We start from the raw sequence: 22,072 nt of genomic DNA, 5'->3' as shown, positions 1-22,072 counted from the left end.
GGCTTCCTTCCTCAATAATGAATGAAACCTGGAGGGCATCCTCTCCTGTATATATATCTCATTAATAACTGATTAAGTTGGCCAAACAGAAACACTTGGATTTACTGCTGACATTGGTGGGATAGATACCAAGTTAGCCTCACATTCAGACTCAGAACAGGGGGAGCAGAAAGATTGATTCTGCAGCACCTTTTTCCGCACAAAGGCATTGCCTTAAGCTTAAGGGTCAATTATGCTTCAATTATGGTCTCTTGCACTTCAGATCAATAAAGGATTATCTCAGATCTGTCCTGCAACATCCTGATTCTCTGTGGGCAGCAGCATCAGCTGTCCTGGGTTTATATATTGCTATGGCAATGTGACCCAGAGCCTTTTTGCAGGACTCCAGTGTCGCTGGGACTGTCCTTACTTCACAAAGCTCGATTGTTGTTTTGCCCGTGATAGAATTACACCAGGGTAGATGTGTTGTGCTGAAAAACATTTCTCTACAGAGACTCCAAACAAGATCAGGCCATCACCATTATGTTTTCTGTGAAATGGAAGGAGTGCAGGAGGGGGATAGCATGGAGGAGCCCAGCATGTCCCTGGAACTTGCCCTGCTGGGATTGCCTCTGCCCATTCCTTGACGCTGACACTACAACGCACCAATACTGATTTCTCAGGCTCCTCCTCGGAAATAATCCATCCTTGCCTTCCCCTCCTCTCCCTCCCCTGCACCATCTCCACGGAAGGGAAGAGGGGCTGCTTGATGAGGTGGCAGCAGGTGAAGTCACCATAGAAACAGGGGCTCTGGCCTCATCCGCACTGCGAGCGAGCGGCTCCCCCGCGGCCCGCAGAGAGCGCAGAGCTGCTGTGCTGCGGCCGCAACTGATGCTCTGCCTGCCATCGCAAACCATCTAAAGCAATATCAGCCAACACAGGGCAGCAGATCTGGAGAAAATAATTTTCTCCCTTGCTCTTTAAATCAGAATCAAAATTCAGTCTCTGAGTCAAAAGCCTTGCAACAAATCTGCCATGTGTACTTCGCAATACACCTACAGAGCTTTTTCTGTGCACACGCACCGGCTGGAAAACCTGATATCCTGATTTTATTGTCTTGATGTGTGCCAGAGTCCTCTAATTTCTCTGAAAGTACTAGGGCATTATGTAAGAAGCTTGGATGTGATCCAGGATGTAGATAACAGCATAACAGGCCTGATAAAAAGCCCGGCAAATTGTTGAACAAAGCATCTCATTCACTGTTGATTTATTAATCAGCAGCTTGCCTAAATACAGTGATTTTCATAGGATTTGTAAGTGTGAATTAACAACTAAAATGTCCAGCCATCATACACAAAATCCAGTAAGACATAGAAATGAAAAAAACTGATTTTCAGGATTACTTATGTTGAGGTCTCACAGGTGTTTAGGACAAAGAAGGAACAGAGATAAATTTGACAGCATTTTCTAAAGCTTCTAGTCCAAGAGTTATCTCTGAAAATTGCATTAAGCTTAGAAATGATATATACAAAAATCCACTGATCCTAAAATGCAGGTTATAGTGAAAAAATAACAGAGAAACCAAAGAAAAAATAAAGAGAGAGATTATCCATAAGAAGAGGACAAAAAGGCAGAGAATATTTCAGGAGGTATCACAGGTGGAAAATAAGCTAATTAGCTAACATCAGGTGTTGGAAAATCTAGGTGGAATTTTCATCTGGAAGTTTATGTATATGGTAATGTGATGCCACCTGGAAGTCAGAGTAGGAAGAGACAGTCCCAGCCTAAACAATTATACACATCCATAAGTTATCAAAGCAAGCATAACAAATTAACAGGGAGGAAATAAAAATTTAATTAACATTAAATGAGGAATAAATAAAAACATAAAACACTCTCAAGCTTCTCAGCTAACAAAATGTAGACTGTTTATTCACCTGTTTCCTCACGTCTTCCCTGTCTTTCCAAGCTAAGGACCTAAGTCCCCTAGCACTCAAAGGGAATTGGGCATTCTAGTGCCTACAAATAAATGAAGAATAATCACCTACTGTGGAAACCCCTGAAAAGTACTTTGTTTCCTTGGTCACCAGATGTGTGAGACCAGGATGGCCTTGCATCTCCCAAACTCTCCTTAGGCACAGAGGAAGGAGCCTGCAACCCCCCTGGGATGCTAGAAGCACTGTTTTCACTTGCTTCAAGCTGTGGTGGAGCACCATGTGGGTAAGAAGCTCTGCAGTCTGCCCAGGAAAGCCACGATGAGGACTTCAAAGATTAAGATAGACAACAAGACCTTCATACTGGTTGTGGGCCCCCTCTCAGTGTGATGCACAGGTTGTGGCACAGCCTCCCTGTCAGGAGAAAGCAGGCAGACCCCAGAATACAGCTGGCTCACGACTAATCTCTTTTAACACCAGTCATTTAAAGTCTGAGATCACCTGCAATTGATCATCTGCAACAAAAATACTTTATGTTTGAAATCTCATCCTGAAAAGCTGTTTGAACATACTGGTACTGCGTTAGTGTCCAAGGGAATATTGTTTACCTTCAGCAGCCAGTAAGCATGTCATACAAAATGCAACGAGACTGATTTATCTAGAGGAATTCCATATTTTGGCTTTCATTCCCACAGTCTTAGCTATAAAATTTTCTCTACTGTTCCTCTACCATTAGCCTTATTAAATAATCAATGAGGTTTAGATCCTAATGCAATATATAGACTATTCAGATATATGCATGCATGATTGCATTTATGCAAGTCTGCTGTAATCTTATCTTCTGAAAAGAGTATGAGAAAGTAGAATGGCAGCAAACACAGCCATACAGAGACCTTTTTCAGTGTCTTAAATTCAAAATTGGTACCTTTTTTAATCATTCTAGTAACATAAGATATAGCAATTCCAGAAGAGACAGAGAGAGACTGATAGAATTTTTTTTATCATGAGAAATGTTTGAGCAGAACTGACCTGTTTCAGGGCATGTTCAGTTCAGTTGTTATCTCTGAACAATAAGTAGAATTGATTGCTGTAGAAAAAAACCATGATTATGAAACTTCCTGAAGTCTTTGAAAAGGCTGAATGAAATGTGTGATAACAAAATTAGAACTAAGCCTTTATTTTAAAAGAATTTAGTTATTAAAAGCAACAGACCTAATTTCACCTAGTTTTACTCTCCATTGGTGGAACAGAAGATGCCTCTAATTTTCATTACAATTTAAATATTTTGTGCCTTCTTACAATCTTGTGAGTCTGAGAATCCAGTGAGAGGCCTGAATGCAAGAGAGGTCTGACAGAGTGCATGAGATCCAAACTTCCAGAACGGGGATACAGGTGACCCCTCACAGGTATGGTCGATGAAGCTGCTTCCTTTACATAACAGTAAAAGGCAACATGACCTACTTCTCCCATGGGAATGACTTGCCAGGGAAGGTGCAGATGGCATTGCTGTACCTTTGGTGGGGCATCCTGTCCCCTTGGTATGTAGGGTCTGCTGATGAACAGAAGGTGCAGCCTCAGTGTGCCATGCTATAGCTGTCTCTGGCTGAGAAGCTGCTGCTAAGGAGGAGGAGGAGAAGGAAAAAGGAAGGAGAAATGGCAATCAGACCACCATGATTTTATATAATGATCTGGCTAAACAGGTATGCCAAACTATGTGTCTTTTAACAAATTATTTGGTGCTGTTATTTCTGTTCTACTGAGTTGCATGAACTTAAAATATATGGGGTTTGTTTTTTCAGTCAGGTATTATTCCTATCTAACATCAAGATTACTTCTTTTTGAAGTGTGATGATTTGGTGCTGTGCAATTCTGCTATGCAGTACCTCTGGAAAGCTTTTCCATTTACAAGTATATAAGAAAATAGAAAAGTTGTAATATATTCATTGTTTATTCTCAAATTACCTCTTGTGGTGCTTTGTCAACATATTAGAAATAGGTGAATTAAAGTCTCAAAGTTTTTTGGTTTTTTTTTTTGTTTTTTTTTTTTTTGTATGGACAGAGAAAACGGGCCTTGGCCTGGGGTAGAATTAGTTGTGTGCAGCACATCCTCCTGGGCAGGGAGATAAACTGCAGCCTCTGCCAGCTGGGACAGTGCCAGCACCATGAATTAGCACAGCATGCTCCAGAAGCTTCTCTTTCAGAGCAAGCATAACCCAGCATATTCCCAAGAGGGCAGAGGAGGTGAGTAAGCAAGTGCAGAAAGTACAGCAATTGTGAGCCACCCAGGCATTTTCCTGGAAAAGCATCCTCTCCAAGCCACTCCTGAAATCTGTTATTAAAGTATTCTCTGCTGAAAGCTAGGAGGTCATGCTTTGGTCACACTTTTGGGGTGTTATGTAAAGGGATTCTCTTCTTAACTTAGGAAAAGAAACATGTGACTTAAGCTAAACTCTGCTTGGAGGAGAAATTCTTCCTCTCCTTTCTCTTCCTCTACTTTCATCTCTTGCTTAACTGCACACAACTTAATGCAGTTGTAGGCAGAAAAATGTGTCTCTACATGAGCAAGCAATAATGGGGACTAGAAAACAAGGTATCTTGTTTTCTCTTGTTGACTCTAATTTGAGTCAAAACAATTCTAGCTATTGAAAGCAGAAAAGTAATGAAAAAGTCATAAGTATGCTCTACCAGGGTGCAGCAGGTTGCCAATGCTCTGCAGAAAAATAAATCTAAGGTGGGAGAATGAAATAGAAATGAAGAAAACAAAATAAGGTGGAAAAGAGAAAGGGGGTGAAGCTAGAGTGTGATACTAACAGGATAAGAATTGTCATACAGAGCCATATCCAAGATTTTTTATCTTACTGATAGGTGTCTAACTGTGGTCAATAGTAGATGTTGGAAGAGAATGAAAAAACACATATTAATATCTCTCCCACACCATCTCTCAGATCAAAAAAATAGTCAGAGGAGAGGTGGGTTTTGAGCATGTTTGTCCTTTTTTGTCGCCAACTAATTTTTCTTCCATTACTTTCTTCAATCACTTTTTAAACTCATGCAGACCCTTATATTCCCAACACGCCGTGTCAGGGAGTTCAGTAGCTTAACCACAAGGACTGTCTTCCAGGTGATTGGAAAGCATCACCTGCTTGTTTCTTTCCTTCACGTTTGCATCTCTGCACCATTTGTGTGGGGAGACGCTGTGAGTAACGGTGAACCTTTTACACTTGTTTACCTTCCCCACTTAAGATTGTAGGGACTTGCATCACATTTGTCCTCAGCCACCCTGTCTCATGTCTGAAGACTCCTACATATCTCATCATTCCTTGAGCAGAGGCACTTCAGGCCCTGGCCACCCTCGTCTGAACCTTATCCCATTCCACCAAGCCTGGTTTGAGACAGAGAACCAGAACTGCTCTCAGTAATCAAAATCTCTCTGCACCGGGGAATTATGCGGGACCAGTAATTATATTTTCTGGTTTGTTCTCTACTTCTCACTAAATAATTTCTGATATTCTATTTCCATCATTTTTCCCTGACATTTGAGCCAGTGTATTTGTACAACTGTTCTGCACCACATCAGTGTTTCATTTATGAATGACAATGGTCAGCTGAGGTCCCCTTGTTTTCTGTGTGAAATTAAGATCTTTCCTTCTGTGTACTATATCAATCCACAGGTTTTTAGTGACTCTGCAATAAAATCTGCTCATAAATGGAATTTTTTACTGTATTACTTTGTATATATGGGTCTCTGCATACTGCACTTACCCAAGGGTAGATATAATTATTGTATCTTTTATATCATGATCTGTTAGTAATAGAAAATGCCCACAGAGATCTGGTAGAAAATTTCCTAGTGGAAATACATCTTATATTAGAAAAAGAGTACTTTAACTTGTATTGATTTTATCCATTTTCCCCAGAAAAGTAAATTATATGAGTAGAATATTTTTGTGCCCATGTCAATTTTTATAACTCTGTCAGCACTAATGTTTAGAGAGAATGGAAATTTTTGAGAATTAAGTCAACCATACCAAACCACACTGAGAAATTGCCATTTTTTACCACCATAAGGTTGATCTTTACTATCAGACTTATGGCCTGACAATGTAGGTGAAGATAATCTGATGATCTGGTTTTCATTTGGCCATCACTGCGACAAATTAAGAATCTGTACCTTTCCAAAAGCATGATCAAACTTGTCATAAGTGGTATGAGATGCCATCACATTGCATAATTGTTTTCTGTAGAAAGTTCATCCAAGCAACTCACCACCAAGGGAGCAGAAAAGATGGTAAATAATGTCCAGTGCTTAAAAGTAGGGACTGTTGTTCTTGTCTTTCTGAATGATATTGTGTAAATGAAATGTTATGTTGTTGTGATGTCCTTAATACTTCTATTCTGTTTATTCAGTGAGATTGGGACCTAGATGTTCTAGCAGAATTGATCTAGTGTTTTCATAGGAAATTTTCTCAACTCCTACTCCAGAAATATTTTTTATTTTCATTCCTCATGCTTTCAATCAATTATTTTCTTTACTTGGTATGATCGCATTTGTTTTTTATGAGTTTCAAAGGCCAAAAAAAATCATTAAATATTAATAATTTTTAAAGTAGCTTTTCATGGTCCCAGTGATTTTCTTATTCAGCATTAACGTTCCATTTTTTATTTTCTGATTGCTCTCAACTCATCACTCTTTATTTTCTGATTGCTCTCAACTCATCTATATATATCCCGTTCATGCAGTCCCAGGACTGGAGTCTGGAGGACAGGCACCTGCCTGGGGGGAGTACCTTCCTGCATGCCACGTATGCTGGTTTAGATGTGTTGAATCCTGCATGGCATGTCAGGAGAGGTGGAGATGACTGTCAGGAGGAGGGGAGCTGGAAGGGGGGCAGCCCCTCTCCCCTGAGCTTGCCGTCGCCCAAGGACTGCACAAGAACCTCAGAGATAAGTATAACAAGAACCTCAGAGATAAATATTTATGTCCATGCAATGTACAAACCCATGCATATGTTTGTATATTTTGTTGGCATCCTAGCACGTGTATGCACGCACATTTGTGCACGTATTTATGCACAGTGTACGTGTGTACATACAGTTCATATATAGATGTATGCATGCGTGTATACGCTGGTATACCTATGTGCACGAAACCATCACTTAATCGTCCTTCGGGAGGAGTTTCCAGCCGGCAAACCCATTCTCCCCACGGCTGGAGAGAAGCGTCCGCCGCCCTGGCGCTGCCGGGGCTGAGGCAGAGCCCAGGAGCTGCTGCAGGGGGAGCGAGAGGGTCCCCAAAAGGAGCGCTGCTGCCCTGAGGCTGCTCTCGCTGGGTGTTCGCACAGACACAGGTGCGTCCGGACACTCCCACACACAGCCATCACACGGCAAGGGGCCCTCCTCGGAGGGAGGGGAACCAAAGCAAGCCTTTCCCCTGTTTTTCTTTGTTTGTAGTTGGGAAAGACTTCAAGCGCAAAGTCTTAAGAGCCTCCTGAGGTGCTTCAGAGCAAAGGTAAATTCACCTCACGATAGAGCAGAGAGGTAAAACAGATTTGCCCGCGACACGAGTAAAGAAAGGGTCAGTGACCCGCTGGTCCCCGTGTCGAGGCGCGTAAATAACCCCAGGGAAGGATCTCCACCAGCCCAGAGACGGGGCTGCCTTTGTCTCTGCCCCTCCGGGCGGCAGCGGGCTCTTGCCGAGGGGGCGCAGCCGAGGGCGGCGAACAAAGGGAGAAAGCTCTGTCAGCGCAGCCCTGCCCGTACAGGAGATGCCCGGCACCCCTGCCCGGCCCGAGCAGGCTCCCCTGAAGGGGACGCTAAATAATTGATCATCGATTGCCCGCATGCACTGGGAAGCGAGAGCGGGCGCATCCCTTGCTTGCAGCCCGCTCCTTCCCCCATTCGCGCTGTAATCCTATTCCACCATGTGCGGATAGATGAAGGGACGTAATTCAGCCTTCAGGCCTGGGCGGGGTTCTCGCCGTTTAATCTTTTCCTTTCTCTTCCCTTCGCTGCTTTCTTCCCTTCCCTCCCCCGTCCCCCCCACCCCTTCCGTCTCGCAGGCCCGGTGAGGTCAGCTCATGAATATTGCTTCATTTTCCTGAGAGGCTCCGGCAGCGGCGGGCACCTCGTGTGCGGTGCCCGGCTCTCCGTGCATGCATTTCGCCAGCCGGGCAGCGGACAAAGTGGTGGTGAGTAATGCAGATGCTTTAGATCCAAGCCTTTTTGTTTTTTCCTTCTACTTTTTTCTTTCCTTCTCCCCATACATGTTAATGATGTAACATGAATGTTACATGTTACAAACGCACCAGGTATGAGCGGGGTGGGGGGGGGAAGAGACCTTCAAAAATCCCCTCTGCTCCTTTAAACCAGGACAAAAGGCAGAAGCGCTCCCGAATCTTAAGCCGCGTTTGCGAATTCTCGGCGGGGCAGAGGCGGATGCCCGGTAGGACGAAAGGGCCAGAGCCAGGGGGATGCTCTGCCCGAAGTTCGGGGCACGGGAGAGTCCCGCGCTGGCCCGTGGAGCCACCGGACCGCTCCCTTTTGTTGCTTCCATTTATTTACCCCCTTTTCCGCCTGGACAGCTGTTCCCGACAGGAAAACCTGCGGAGACGCCGCGTCCCGGCGCCACGTGGGTTTGTCTCTGGGGAGAAGGTCGAGCTGCAGAGTTTTGTGAGGACAGAGATTTCGGACTTGATCTCAGACGGGGCTTTCGTTGTGCCAGTTAAAAATGTATATATATACATATATATATATATGTATATATAAAATTAGCCAGTTTAACCCTAGGATGTAGCAGATCTTGGATTTTGGGGCATGCAGGGCAAGGGATTGTGTTCTGGCAGGTCGCGGTTGAGTCCGATGTCTTAGTTGCCGTGAAAGTTCCCTAAAAGATTCAGCTATAACATAGGGTTCCCGATGATTATTTTGTATTACGTTTCTTATATTTCATACCTGTATAGCTCCAAACAATGGTAGGGTGGGAATTCTGTCTGTGGTGGCTCATAGAAATGTAAGGAAATATTATATAAAGTGTTGTCATACAAGTTTTATAGCTCTATACACCCATGCTTTTTTTTTTTTTTTTTTTTAACTAATTAATGTTTGGGAAGTGTCTGCCAAATTGTGTCATTTTGAGCAATAATTTCCAGAATATTGGTTTAAATCAGGTTATTAATGACAGTGCATTTGAGAGGAAATGATGTCCTCCTGCCAGTGACACAGAGCAAACACAGCCTCATTGTCTAGTATGTTCGAGGGAGTAAACCAATTGTCAGGGCATGGTATAGTCTCTACATTGATTTTGCCCAGTTGTGCTTCTTTCTTTATTCCCTGTTCTAGCAGGGAATGGTTAAGCCACGTTCTAGGAGGGAATGGGCAGGCCATGTTAGGAACGCTGTCATTTCTGCTGTTGTTCTCCCTAAGGGAGGTTGAATAAAGGCTGTGTGAAAACAGTTTGTGGATTATAGCCATTATTTTCAGAATATAGTGGGGTCATTAGCAGCATGATATGGCTTTTAACAGTCCTTTTTCATAATCTGTTGTGGTCATGAAAACTCTAGTTGTGTCATTATAGAGGCAAATTGTCAAGTGAGCATTCTTCAGAGAATGACACATAACATTTTGTTCTGGGTGACAGTGTATTCCTTGCTTCTTCTGTTTTGAAAGTGTGCTGGAGTGATTATGTCTGAGTCCTGTATAACCTATTGATATGCACAACTGGTAAAAAATATGAATCGGTCTTAAGTCCTGCAAGCACCTCTGGATAAAAAACTGGGGACATGTGTCTTTAGAAGCTGACTGCAAACCCCCTTTCCTTTATGACCGAGTCACCTTGCCCCGGAAGATCTGCTGTCAAAGCTGAAGGGAAATCTGTAGCTGCTTCCACGTGTGCAGCCCTTTGTACAGTAGCTTTCCCCCACTCGGCTGTGATAGACGCTGGGACGAGGCCTTTTAGCAGGCAGACAGGTGCATTAGCAACGCAGCCTTGGTGGTGAGGACGAGGGAGAGGGAAGTTTGTGTGTGGGAGGAAATTCATCCCTGCTGTGGCGGTGTGGTGGGGGAAGGTTCAGCATCGGGGCTGGGGAAACGCCCCTAGGTGCAGACGGAGTGGGATCAGGTCTCAGCCTCAGCGGAGCCCTTCGGGCCCTTCCCGGAGCCGCTCCGGTTGGCTCGGGGCTGCGGCCTCTGCCGGATTCTCCCGGGCCGCTCCGGGCACCGCTCCGCCCGCAGGTGGGCGCGGGTCGGGCCGGCGGGGCGCCGCGACGGCGGGGAGCGGGGAGGCTGGCGGCCGCCGTGGCCCGAAAGCCCGTCTCCCCGTCCTCCTCGTGCCCACCCCGACCGCTTCTCCGGTTCTCCTCCCCCAGCTCTCGGGGCGGCGGCGGCGGAGGAGGCGGAGGAGCCGGCCGGTGATGGACGCGTCCCCGAGATAGCCGCCGCCATGAGCCAGCCGCCTGCAGGGGGCGCCGCCGCGGAGCCGCGCCTGCATCCCGAGGGCAGCAGCGGCAGGAAGCAGCCGCGGGCAGCCTCCCCGGCCCGGGCCCGCGACGCCGCCCCGCGCCCGCCGCCCAGCGCCGCCAAAGCCGCGCCCGGAGCCGCCAAAGCCGCCTCGGCGCGGCCGCCGCCCGGCCAGGCCCCCCGAGCCGCCCGCGGCCGCGCCGCCGAGAAGCCGGGGCGGGGAGCTGTCCAGCCCGGCGCCGGTGCTGAACCGCCGCCCAGCGCCGGGAGAGGAGGAGCCGCCGCCGCCGCCGAGGAGCCGCTGCCGCCGCCGGGCGCCGCCGAGGAGGCGCCCCCTGCAGGGGCCGGCGGGGGCGAGCGGGAGGGGGCGGCGGCGCCGCCGCCCAAGCAGTGGCGGGGGAAAGCGGGGCGGTCCCCGCTGAAGGGCGCGGGGGAGGCGGCCCCGGCGCCTCCATCTTCCTCGGGCGCGGGGAAGGGCCGCGGTGCGGCGGCGGGCGGCGGCGGGTACTGGAAGGAGGGATGCCTGCAAAGTGAGCTCATCCAGTTCCATCTCAGGAAAGGGCTGGCGGCGGCCGCCCAGATGCAAACCAAGGGCAGCAACCACAGCAGCAGCAGCGGCAGCGCTGCCTCCGCGGCCGCCGCCCCGGCCGAGCCTCCCCCGGCCGCCTCCGCCTCCTCGCCCGCTGCCATGGCGGCGGCCGGGGCGGAGGGGCTGCGGCAGGGCGAGGCGGAAGGCGACGGCAGGAGCTGCGGCCCCGAAGTCGCCCTGAGCCCCCACCTGCAGGAGGAGATGGAGGAAGAGATGGAGAAGCTGCGGGAGGAGAACGAGAGCCTCAAGGTGAGGGGCCGGGGCGGCGGCGGGGGGTGGGGGAGAACCAGGGCCGGGCGGGGACCGGGCTGCCTCCCGACGAGAGGACCTTCCCGGCCTCCCTCTCTTGCGGCAGGAGCGCTGGAAGCATCGTTAAGATGGCTCTGATGTTGGGTGTGCGGGTAGTACCACTTCCCTGCTTCGTTGCGGTTCTTATAATGAGCTGGATTGTATTTACCTGCCCTCCCTGCGGGGCGGAGCTCCATTTTGGCTGCCTTCTCCTATGCGTGCTGACATTTGTGCTTTTGACCCACCTGTTGCGTCCCTGTCCCCTTCTTGCCCCCGTGCCAGAACGAAATAGACGAGCTGAGGACAGAGATGGACGAGATGAGGGACAGTTTCTTTGAGGAGGATGCTTGTCAGCTTCAAGAAATGCGCCATGAACTGGAGCGAGCCAACAAGAACTGCCGGATCCTTCAGTACCGGCTGCGCAAGGCCGAGCGCAAGCGGCTCCGCTACGCCCAGACTGGCGAGATCGACAACGAGCTCATACGCAGCATGGAGCAGGACCTCAAGGTACAGACACGGGCAGGTGTCGAGGGGAAGGGAGCGTCTCAGATGGAGACACAACCATGCTCTTGGTCCTCATGACTCAGGCATTCCCATCCGTTCCATTGTGCACCCAGTGCAGCTCATGGAATAGCAATGGCCAAGCTCTTCTTGGTAATAGGAGCCCTTGCTGTGTGTAGACAGGATATTTTCAGCTCCAGTCCTATCATTTTTTGCAAAGGTAATGTGCAAGGAGTTACTCAAAAGCAAATTAGAAGCTAAAGGTTTTTGGCTCTTTATGATGAGTGCAAAACGTACCCTTCCACTGCAGAATTAAACCAACCTCACCAAACAGCCCCGTTGACTTTGAGGGGATTTTGTTACTCTTTAGTGAAAGATTTTAGAGGGTAAGCAGATTGAATACTTGCAGTCACAACACTAAATCCTTACTCTGTTTCCATCAGTAAAAAAACTGCTGTCATCTTCAATGAATCCAGGGTTTTTCACATCTATCTGAAAGCATAGACAAAACCCATCAAATTTCAATGTGTCATCAACTGTATTTCATCCATAAGATCTGAATGAACCACAGCCTCGTGCTAAGGAAAAGTTTCAGTCCTTTTTTAAAGATTGTCATTGGTAAAATGCCCATCATGTCCATTCTAGACTGGTCCAATTACGGAGAAAAAAACCTTTCTTGACACAGTTGGAAGTTTAATTTCTGCTTCCATTCACTAGATATTGAAGGACTCCTGCTGAATGAGGACACCTAAACATTTTTTAGTTGACTGGTCTCCCAGTCAACTGACCTTTTGTCATGGAAGTGCAGACCTCTGTATAGCAAATGTGAGCTTGTTGGCCACACTTCTGCCTAGGACTCTAGTTACCCATGGCTCATGGGCTCTGTGGGCTGCAGTTTAAAATGTGAATTTAATATGTGATTATGAATAAGGTTATTTTTTAACTTCTTTCTGATAAATATCACGGATGGATATGATGGATAAATATGTTATTCTCAGACCTGGTTTGGATCATCTTTTCTGAAAGTTTTCAAGCTTGTCGTCACTATTATTAAAATTTCTATTTGTTATTCCTTCTCTGTGCATATTCAGAACCCACGTTTTCTGTTGTGGCTGTGACAGTTTTAAAAATACAGCTGCCCATGTGGATCTTGACAAAATAGAGTCTTCCTGATCAGAAGCAAAATCACCCCCTTCTCATGGGGATTTCTGTTTGAAACAAGGATGTTTTGCACACTCAGAAGGATGCTTAGGTGATCAGTTGAGACGCACACATTTGCAGGCAGAATTTGGAGATGGGCCTTCATATCCTGAGTAAATTGTGATTCCAGTTTATAGAGTTGGCTTCTTTGTTGGCTCAGTGTTACTTTTATTAGCAAGTCATACACATGTGGGCTGAGGAGGGAATTGTTGAGGGCACTTCTGCTGAGGCGCTTGTCTGCCAATACAGGAGATAGAAGCTAAGGCCTTGGATTTAGCTGGACAAAGAGCTTGCTTTAATTAGCATTTCTCCCATGTGTTTCCCAGTGTGACTGACTCATTGGAAGGAGCAGTGTTCTTGCAGAGTGTTCTCACTGTTCATGAATGTGTTCTGCTTTGGAGTAGGGATGAATGTCTAATGCCAAATTTCTGCCTAATAGAGTTCTGGGTGCTGGCTAACCGTAATTATAACTCGTGTGGTTTTAGGTAGTGTTTTCAAGTCCTCTTCTGAAGAAGGACTATCCAAATTTATATTGTTCATTTTGCAATATATTAGGGAACTTGATCCTTCAGAGATACATTTTAATACAGCTGTCTGCAAGACTGTATCTTACATACGCCTGGATTAAAATGTATCTTGCATAAGTGAGTCCCATTTGCCATGTGATCTAGAATGCCCTGTATTTTTTTCCTGCATTAATAGCTATTACACCAGTTTTTGTGTCAAAAAATTAGCTACCAGTAATTACAACATGATTTGGTTTTATTTACTGATCCAGACTGTATCTATAGACTATAGGTTCTATTAGGGTGCTGTTTTAAATATCCCCCATGATTTTCCACTTTGGTTGCACAACCAGATGAGCACTTTAATACTAAGTGTAGGAAAAGGCATCAAGCTAAAGCCCTGTGGTGTGTTTCTCAGCTCATTCTGCAGTCTCTTTGGGCTATGGTTATAATTGAAATTCCCCTCCACTCACTCTTTCTGTTGGGCATTATGTGTCCTGAGTGCGTGTGCAGTGGGGGAGGTTATTGAATGATCCTGTGCTACACTGCAGTGTTGTATCTGTAATTCACATACACTGGCTTTCTTGTCAAGGGAGGCTGAGTCACTAGCTGCTGCTGATTTCTGAAACCTTGGATCTTTCTAGATGCTTTCTTACCATTAGTATTTTTTTGTCTACAGTTTTAGTATGTCCAAGAACTTCTGACATACTAACATAAAGTTGGTTTGAGTGAAAGCCATGAAGGACAGCTCGCTGAACTCCCTTAGCTAATGCTAAGTTGGATTAATTATGCTTGCCAGTGTTCTAAAAAAAGCAGGAAATTAGGCTTTTCAAACTATATTTCTGTGTGTCTAAATCACCATCAACACAGTGATTAGTGTATATTTAAATATTTTTGATGTGTGATTATAATTTCTGGTGATTTCACAAAATATAGTGCAAGTGGCTTGCAGGGCAAGATTCTCATTACTTTTCCTGAGGAGGAGGAATTAGATATTGTCATATGCCTTCTAACTCTATTCCTATGAAAATGCATAAAAAATCCCCCCAAACAACCAAAACCCTTAGTGTTTATTTCCATTGAAAATATCGGATATCATTGTGTGAACACAACGTCAGTAAAAATGTTGTTTGTTTGTATTTTGATCTTAAAATGAGCCAATGGTAGTAAATATTTTGATTAATTGTCCACCAAGGAGAGAGAAACTAGCAGAGTCAAAATAAACATGTGTCCATTTGCAGTCAGAGATAGACACGGGTAGAGAAGGCCTGGAGAAGATGGGCCCTGCTTTTAGGTGCTGTAGCGGGTCAAGTATTTGAAGGGGTGTGTTTTTGGGCACTGAAAAGCATAAACTTGCTGTGTTTGAGAGAAAATAGATGATGCACAGTCTCCAGGGATAGTGAAGGTCCTGTTTAACTGTTCATGTGACAGAACCTAAGAAGGAGTTGGGGTTTAATGTCTGATGTGGTTTCCAGTGAAGTCCATAGGGATAATGTATAATTTTTTGGAAGGAATTGGCTTGAATTTGGAACTATTTAGAATTCTGTCTGTGGGTGTCCTTGTCTACCTGTTTCCTTACATACCTCTTCCATCAAAACACCCAGAATTAACTTTTATATGGATGCTTAGGCACTAAGCACTGCAGCAGTAAATGGTTTTTTTTAACCCTTCTTTTGATATACCATTTCATTTAGGTTGCAAAAGATGTGTCAGTGAGACTTCATCACGAGTTAGAAAACGTGGAAGAAAAACGCACTATAACAGAAGATGAAAATGAAAAATTAAGACAGCAGCTCATAGAAGTTGAAATTGCCAAACAAGCACTACAGAATGAACTGGAAAAAATGAAAGAGGTTAGTATTGCTATTTACTTCTACTCCAATTATTTGAAGAGCTTAGATTCTTCCTGATGAACTGTTTTTCTTCTACAGCTTGGTTTGGGGGCAAACAGTATGGCAGTCAAAAGTTGAAAGTTGCAAGGAGTGCTAAAGTACAGCTTGATGGTTGTGAAGCTGCGAAGAAACTAAAATATTTGGTTCCTGTTTGCTTTTTAGCAAAACAGGAACAAAGTGGTGCCTTTTTTTCTCTCTCTACTAGGAGGGAAATGTGAAGTTAGTGGTAACAAGAGTTCAGAGGCTTTGATACATTGTACCTACATAAATATTCATGCAGTAAGTGTGCTGAAGTGTGCCAGAGGCATCTAACTTTCCAAACGATGTTTTCCGTAGGTTTTTACAAAGACCAGTAGTTCTTCTCTTGCTAACTACTACTGGGGAGTAGCAGGCACACTGAGACTGGGGATTTAGCCAACTCCCCATCTTGTTCAGTCGTGCTCTTTGGAGTGCTGGGAAGTGAGAGACTCTACCTGGCTTTTCAATCTAAGCATAATTTTTCATTGTATCTAATTAATCTTCAAAATTACTCCAGCTGCCATTATATAGATGCAAGATACTGTGCCATTAAGTAAGCAGAAAATTGCATTACAGCAGTATTAGCCAGGCTGACAGAGATAACAAAGCAGCAGTAAAATGAGAAACTGTTGACTAGGAATGACTTATCAGAAGTCCCTAAAAACAGCTCTCCTGTTTCCTCTTCAAGATTTAAAATTCAATGAATGCCCTCAATTTTCACATTTAGGAATATTCCCTAGTAGGAACACCAGTGTCTTCTTTGATCTTGTATGAAGCAGAACAGACATATTTAGTTGTCAAAAAGGGTAGGAAATTTTGAGTTGTATGATGTTAGGGCATTTTTAGGAACTGCAAATGAGTCCTTTAAGTGATTTATTAAAGTATTAAAAACATTAAATTTTTTTCTTTACAGGAGCTGAATTTCAAGCATATTAGTAGAGGTTAAACAGGTGGTTTGTTCCACCTTCTGCCGCTTTCTCAGATAACTGCTGATTTTAAAAGGGCATGAAAAAAATCTGAGCTTTAGTCAGGTTTCCACTTATCTCCCTGAAACTTTCCCCTTCTGTTTTCTCTCTGGTTACTGCCATTAAATAGAGCTTGGTTTCCTCTTGATAAGAGCATGATCTTTCTGTAATTATCCTTGTAACTTGTCTTTAAGATTGGCTTTACTCCAAAGTTTTGTTATTCTTGTCCATTCACACTCTGCTTTCTTTTAGGTTCTCATCTCTGGCTCCTCCTTCTCTCTAATAGGTTATACTGCTGTAAAATCATTTTGCCTCCCTTTTTTGAAGCATCTTCAGATTACAGTAATGTTTGGTGGCAATTTAATAGTTTCTGTTCTTTGATATTAAGCCAGTTAATGGATTTCTTCATCCCTGTCATCACTAGTTACTTTCTCCATGTTGTGGCTCTTCCCTCTGGCCCGCTCTGCGGAGCTACGATTCTGCTGCTCCCGCACTGCTCTCCACTCCCTTCTTTGGCTTGTGTTTAGCCCTTTCTGGTTTTGCTGTTGGTATCAATGAAAGGGTGCTGGAGGCTCCAGAAGAGATGGTGTCATGTTTAGGGTTTCTGTTACACAATAATGGTTTTCATGAAGCTGAAGCAGATGGATGTTTCCCAGTGGCACAGAATGGGGGCACTGAGCCAGAATGAAAACGTGAAGTAAGGCTTGACACCATAGTAGGGGTGGACTGGACAAAGAGTCAGAAATATATCCTTATACTGAAGAAGGGAGAACTGCCTTATGTGTCATTGTGATTGGCAGGATTTATGTATTTCAAATAGGCTGCTGAGTTACTTTCAGCAGGTGAATGCTGATTTTCAGGCCAGGACTTTCAGCACACCATGGGGGAAGATGGAGGATAGGTGAGGAGGTGCAAGTCAGAGAAAAAAACAAGTTTGAAGCAAAGCCAAATTATTATTATGCACTTTGCAAATATACCATGACTTGGGGGACCCATGGAAACATGCTTGTAAAGAATAGTAAATCTTACAGAATTGAAATTTAGAATCTGTGAAGAACCTATTCAAATGTTAATACAAAAAAACACGAAAACAACTGAAAGCAGTCTGCATTAGAATTTTTCCGTGACAAATAATTTTTCTTCTTCTCTGGCAAGTGAAGGTTTCATGCATTTTAAATGTCATTGTGAGGTAGTCATTATGTTAATTTTCTGTTTGTTTGTGAGTTATTTTCCTCTAATTTCATGGATTTACCACCCTTTCTCATTTTCAAAACAGCCATTATAACCAATGGAACCTCCTGGTTAAGGGAGTTCTACTCAGCTTAAATTGAAATATGGGGAAGACCTTTGTCTGTTTTGTGATCTTTGCTTTATTGAGCTTAGAATTAATTGGAAAGTATCTCTCTAAAGAGAAAGAAAGATTTTTGTTTCACAGTATAATAAAAATGCTTGGAGATGTAATGATTGATTTCTGTACTTTTGTCATCAGATCTACTGCAGAAACCCAAACCTTTCCATTCTTAAAATCTATTTATGTACAGCTACCATGTGAAATTTCTTGTACTTTAATAATGAACAGTGTGAGATATCAGAGAATTAAAATATGACTTAATAGAAAATGTAAGAAAGAAAGCATAATGTTTTGGTAGGCAGTCTCTAGGGCAGGACCAAAGTCAAAGTTTTCTCTTTGTGGATTCTCTGTTGTTTCAAAAAGCATGGAGACTTGACTGAAAATATGCAGAAAAGATAAAAGCTAGCAGATGTGTTGGTTTAGAGTTAAATCTGGAGTTCTCCAGTGAACATTTGGGTGAATATAGACATATGAATGTATTTGTCCATTTATGTAAAGATGTAATTGCAGTTTGCCTTCTTGATTTGGAGTTTTGGAAAAAACAAATTATCATAAATTCCACAACAAGTTTGAAATTGTTGTTGATGGCAGCAGAAGCTTGCAAGCATCCAGGATTTGGAAGGTGTTCCAACAATGCATTCATTTTCTATCAGTTACTTTTGCTTTCAGTCCCCTAAACTGCAGCTATTTGATGGAAAGTTATTCCTGCATATATCCACACAGACACACAAGATTTTTAATCTGTGTTGGTTTTATTTGTAGCAACTGCTGCTGATTTCTTCTTTAATATTGGTTGCTATCAACTGTAATCCTTTTTGGGAAGCCAAAAACAAAGTAGAGGAATTGTTTCTAGCAGGAAAGAGAAAGCAACAGTAACTAGATGTAATTTTTCAGATATTAAAAAATAAATTAACATGTTAATAATAGTGAACATGTTGTTCATTGATTAATTAATTAATTAACTTTCATTAATTCTTTGTTAACAAGTAAAGCCTAGATTATGCTTATAGATCTTTCTGTTATCATGAACTAAAAATTAATTTGTTTGCTGTAGCTATGTAGCAAACACCCCGCTAGCTGAGGTTTAGTGGTTTGTTGTGAAACAAATGATGTAGAGGGAAAATATGGTTGTTGTACTGGACCCTGGGCTTTATAAATTCTTGTTGCAATGCAGACGTGCAATGGCAAGAAGCACAGTGTTTTTCAGGGACATGTGTTGTGGAAACCCAGATCACTGGGAATATTTCTCTGTCTGCCCTGGGGTGTCCTGACCCCCAGGGGAACACTGACTTTGACCCTCTTTCATGGAGAAAGCTTCCTAGACTTCAAGATAGACCAGAATCCACAAAAGTGTGAAATAGATTATAGAGAGTAGTGTAGGTGCATCCCTTAGGTGAGAAATTTAGGTTTTGGGATTTTTAGTATGTTGTGGATGGAAGCAAGATGGAGTGCACAGGGTGTCATCCTGGGTTTCTTCTTCATGCTTCTTCTTCCTCCTTCTTCTTCATGGGTTTGGGTTGCATTTTGTAATTGGCCAGAAAAGTCCACATAGGGGCTTTTAGGGATCAGTTATTGGGTTAAAAGGGAAAATAATCCAGGTGTCAGCTCTTAATTGGATAGTTTAGTCTTAAAAGACCTTGTAACAAGAGATTGTTAGCCATTTTGTGCCTTCTAATGAAAAGCTGCCAAACTCACAGTAGTGAGACTATTTGACTGATAAGAAATAATAAACACTTGAGTCCAAACCTGAAATACTGTCTCAAGTGCCTTCAACCCAGAGAAACCAACAACTGGTACCACCACAGTGTGTCTCTCTGAATGGGTATGGATTGCTCTGCTGCTGCTCCATGCTGGGCAGATGCAAGGCAGCTCAGTTCTTACAGCTGCTTTAGGGTGCTGTTGTCGAGCCACCATTTTCTTCTTCTGAGCACAGACTTCTAGTTGAGATACACAACCTGTGATAACCATAGCACTGAACCAGAGATGTCTTTTGTGCCTCCAGTTCAGAGTGCAGGCAGAGGTGTCTACGCCTCCCTGTGTGGGTCTGTGTTTTGCTGTAGTGGTGCCTGTCTTGTCAATCTGGTTCATACACTGCATGGGAATGGAAGAAGGCAACAGGATCTGGGGACCTGGGCACTGGCGCTGTGAGGAAAAATCTGAATTCTGTTCCTTATTTTGACACTATCCTGCTGTGGGACCACAGGAATGTAATTACACTTTTCTGCTTACTCTTGCAACCTTTGCCTGCCCTGTTTAAGCACAGATTAGCTCGTTATACTTCTCTGAGTGTTCAGGCTGCATAGACATCAGAAGGATAGCTGAAAATTTCACTTAAAAAGCTGCAATAAAAAAAGCCCAGACAATTCCAAATTCAACCCCCCAACCTCACAAAAAAAACAAAACCCTAAAACCAAACCAAAACAAACCAAAAAACCCCCAAAACAACCAAAAAGCACCTCAAACCAACAAACCCATGCTGTGAAAGATCTAGTAAGATGCTGTCCTAGTCCCCTTGATCACCAATACTAGCTTGCCTTGCTCTTCTAAAATGAAAATCCAGTATCTCTTTTTATCATAACCCTTTCTTTCTTTAAGCCCCTTCTGCCATTTAACCACAACCACTTATTTCGAGTCTTTCTTCTAGAACACACAAAGTGTCACATTCTCCAGATTCTTTCACTCAGTCTTGAACTTCTTTTTCTTTTTTTTCTTTTTCCTTTTTTCTTTTTTTCTTCTCTTTCACTTTCTACTTTTCTTTCTTTTTCTCTTTTTCTCTTTTTTTTTATGTCTGATAGTAGTAGCTGTTGTGCTGTCTTCTGGTTTCTAAGTCCCAGTCTTGTCCTTCTCTCCCACCATTCCTTCCTTCCCTGCATCCTTCCAACTGTTCGCAAGTGTCCAATCTCCTCTCTGGATTTCAAGAATTTTCTAGTTAATTTTGCTCTTATTCTGCTTTAAATATATTATCCCCCATTCCTTAGCTACAACTTCTATCTGCTGTGAAATTTTTACTTTTCCCCTGGTTCCTCCACCCCCTCATGCAAATCTGTCATCTTCTTTGGTTTGTTCTGTTCCTTTCCTGGTTTCCAAGCCTTAGCTCATCATTTTTGCATCTGGTCTGAGAGCAGTGGAGAATCACTCTGTGTGCTAGGAAACAGCAACTGTATCACTGTGAGCACCTGAATGAAGGTTTCTGGTTCTAATGCCTGGCTTCAGCTTTATCCAGGCCCTCATGGAAGAACAATTGCAGGATTAGTTGGCTTTGCCTTCTGGCCCTGGAGTTGGAACATAATCTGTCAGCTGGAGAAAACGTGCAGATTGATAGCTGGCAGTGGGAGAGGGTGAGGTAATTTATAAATACTGAATTTTTAGCAATTCAAACTGGTAAGCTCCAATGAGTAATTACCTGGTAATATATAGGAATTGAAAATTTCTAAAAGGTTACGTCATCCTTTTGATGAGTTAGGAAAGTATGAGGTATGCATTGTATACCTCATATATAAACACAAAAATGGTCTGGAACACTGACATATTGGGATGTCTCAAGAGGACAGTTGCTAGAATAATTTATTACGAGCAAACAAGAATATTGTCATCTTAAAAAGAGCTGAATAATTTGCTGAAATTTCCCAAAATATTAAGAGTGTTGGTAGCTTACCCCAGGACAGATGCTTGGTGTGGAAAATCTGCAACACTTAAAATGTAATGAGGTTGCAAAAAATTGGAAACAAGTCTCATAAAGAGTGGTGGTTTGCAGCATTTCCAACAGGCAAGGCAGCCATATCCAACAGTAACATTACATATTTGGAAGCTTTCAGAACTCCCTTGCCTGGTACTCGTCTTGATCCCTTCTCTCAGGACCTTAAACTTCACCATCTCACAGTCAGTGCTGCCAGTGCTGCCACTGACCATTAAACCTCTGATTCCTTGTTTGCAAGAGGTCCATCAAAGTAATTGCCACAGCTGACTTATTCATCACCTGTGGCAAAAATTGTCTTCAGTCCATTGCAGAAATCAGGTGACTGGTAGTTGTCTGAAAATGCTTCATCTCTTTCCCTTTATGCATCAGATGATCAGGAGACACTTCAGAGGGTGCTCCTCTGGCCTCTGATTGTTGCCATTAGCTCACAGCTGGCCCATCATCACCTGTCACAGGACAGCACCAAACACAGTTGAACTGCTCTTTTGTGTGGAGGCAAACCCTTCTTCCTCACCTTTAGAGTTTTCATCGATCCATTGCTGCACTCCAGGCATGTGAGCTATCCTGACTGGTCTCTGTGATTCCAGTGAGGTCATAACTATGTGGATGTTCATGGATTTCTAGCTTCTGTTTGTTGCCTGTGCTGCATGCGTATGAATCACTGGAGATTGATACTTGAAAGAGAAAGCTTAAGTCTC

At 43.9% G+C, this 22,072-nt stretch overlaps 1 protein-coding gene across 1 annotated transcript in view; it reads left to right on the top strand.

The window, feature by feature from the left end:
* Positions 1-8,024: 8,024 nt before the first annotated feature.
* MTCL3 (MTCL family member 3) overlaps positions 8,025-22,072 on the top strand; it is a 31,290-nt gene continuing 17,242 nt past the window's right edge. Inside the window, exons 1-4 of the mRNA XM_063151141.1 lie at positions 8,025-8,101; positions 10,277-11,205; positions 11,527-11,751; positions 15,146-15,304. Coding sequence (XP_063007211.1) covers positions 10,351-11,205; positions 11,527-11,751; positions 15,146-15,304 — 1,239 coding nt within the window. The 5' untranslated portion in view covers positions 8,025-8,101; positions 10,277-10,350. The remainder of the gene's footprint in view (positions 8,102-10,276; positions 11,206-11,526; positions 11,752-15,145; positions 15,305-22,072) is intronic.

The sequence above is a fragment of the Melospiza melodia genome, chromosome 3 (assembly GCF_035770615.1).
Source record: "Melospiza melodia melodia isolate bMelMel2 chromosome 3, bMelMel2.pri, whole genome shotgun sequence".
NCBI classification, from domain to species: Eukaryota; Metazoa; Chordata; class Aves; order Passeriformes; family Passerellidae; genus Melospiza; species Melospiza melodia.
Note: the sequence above shows the minus strand (reverse complement) of the source record. Positions and strands in the feature narration are given on the sequence as shown.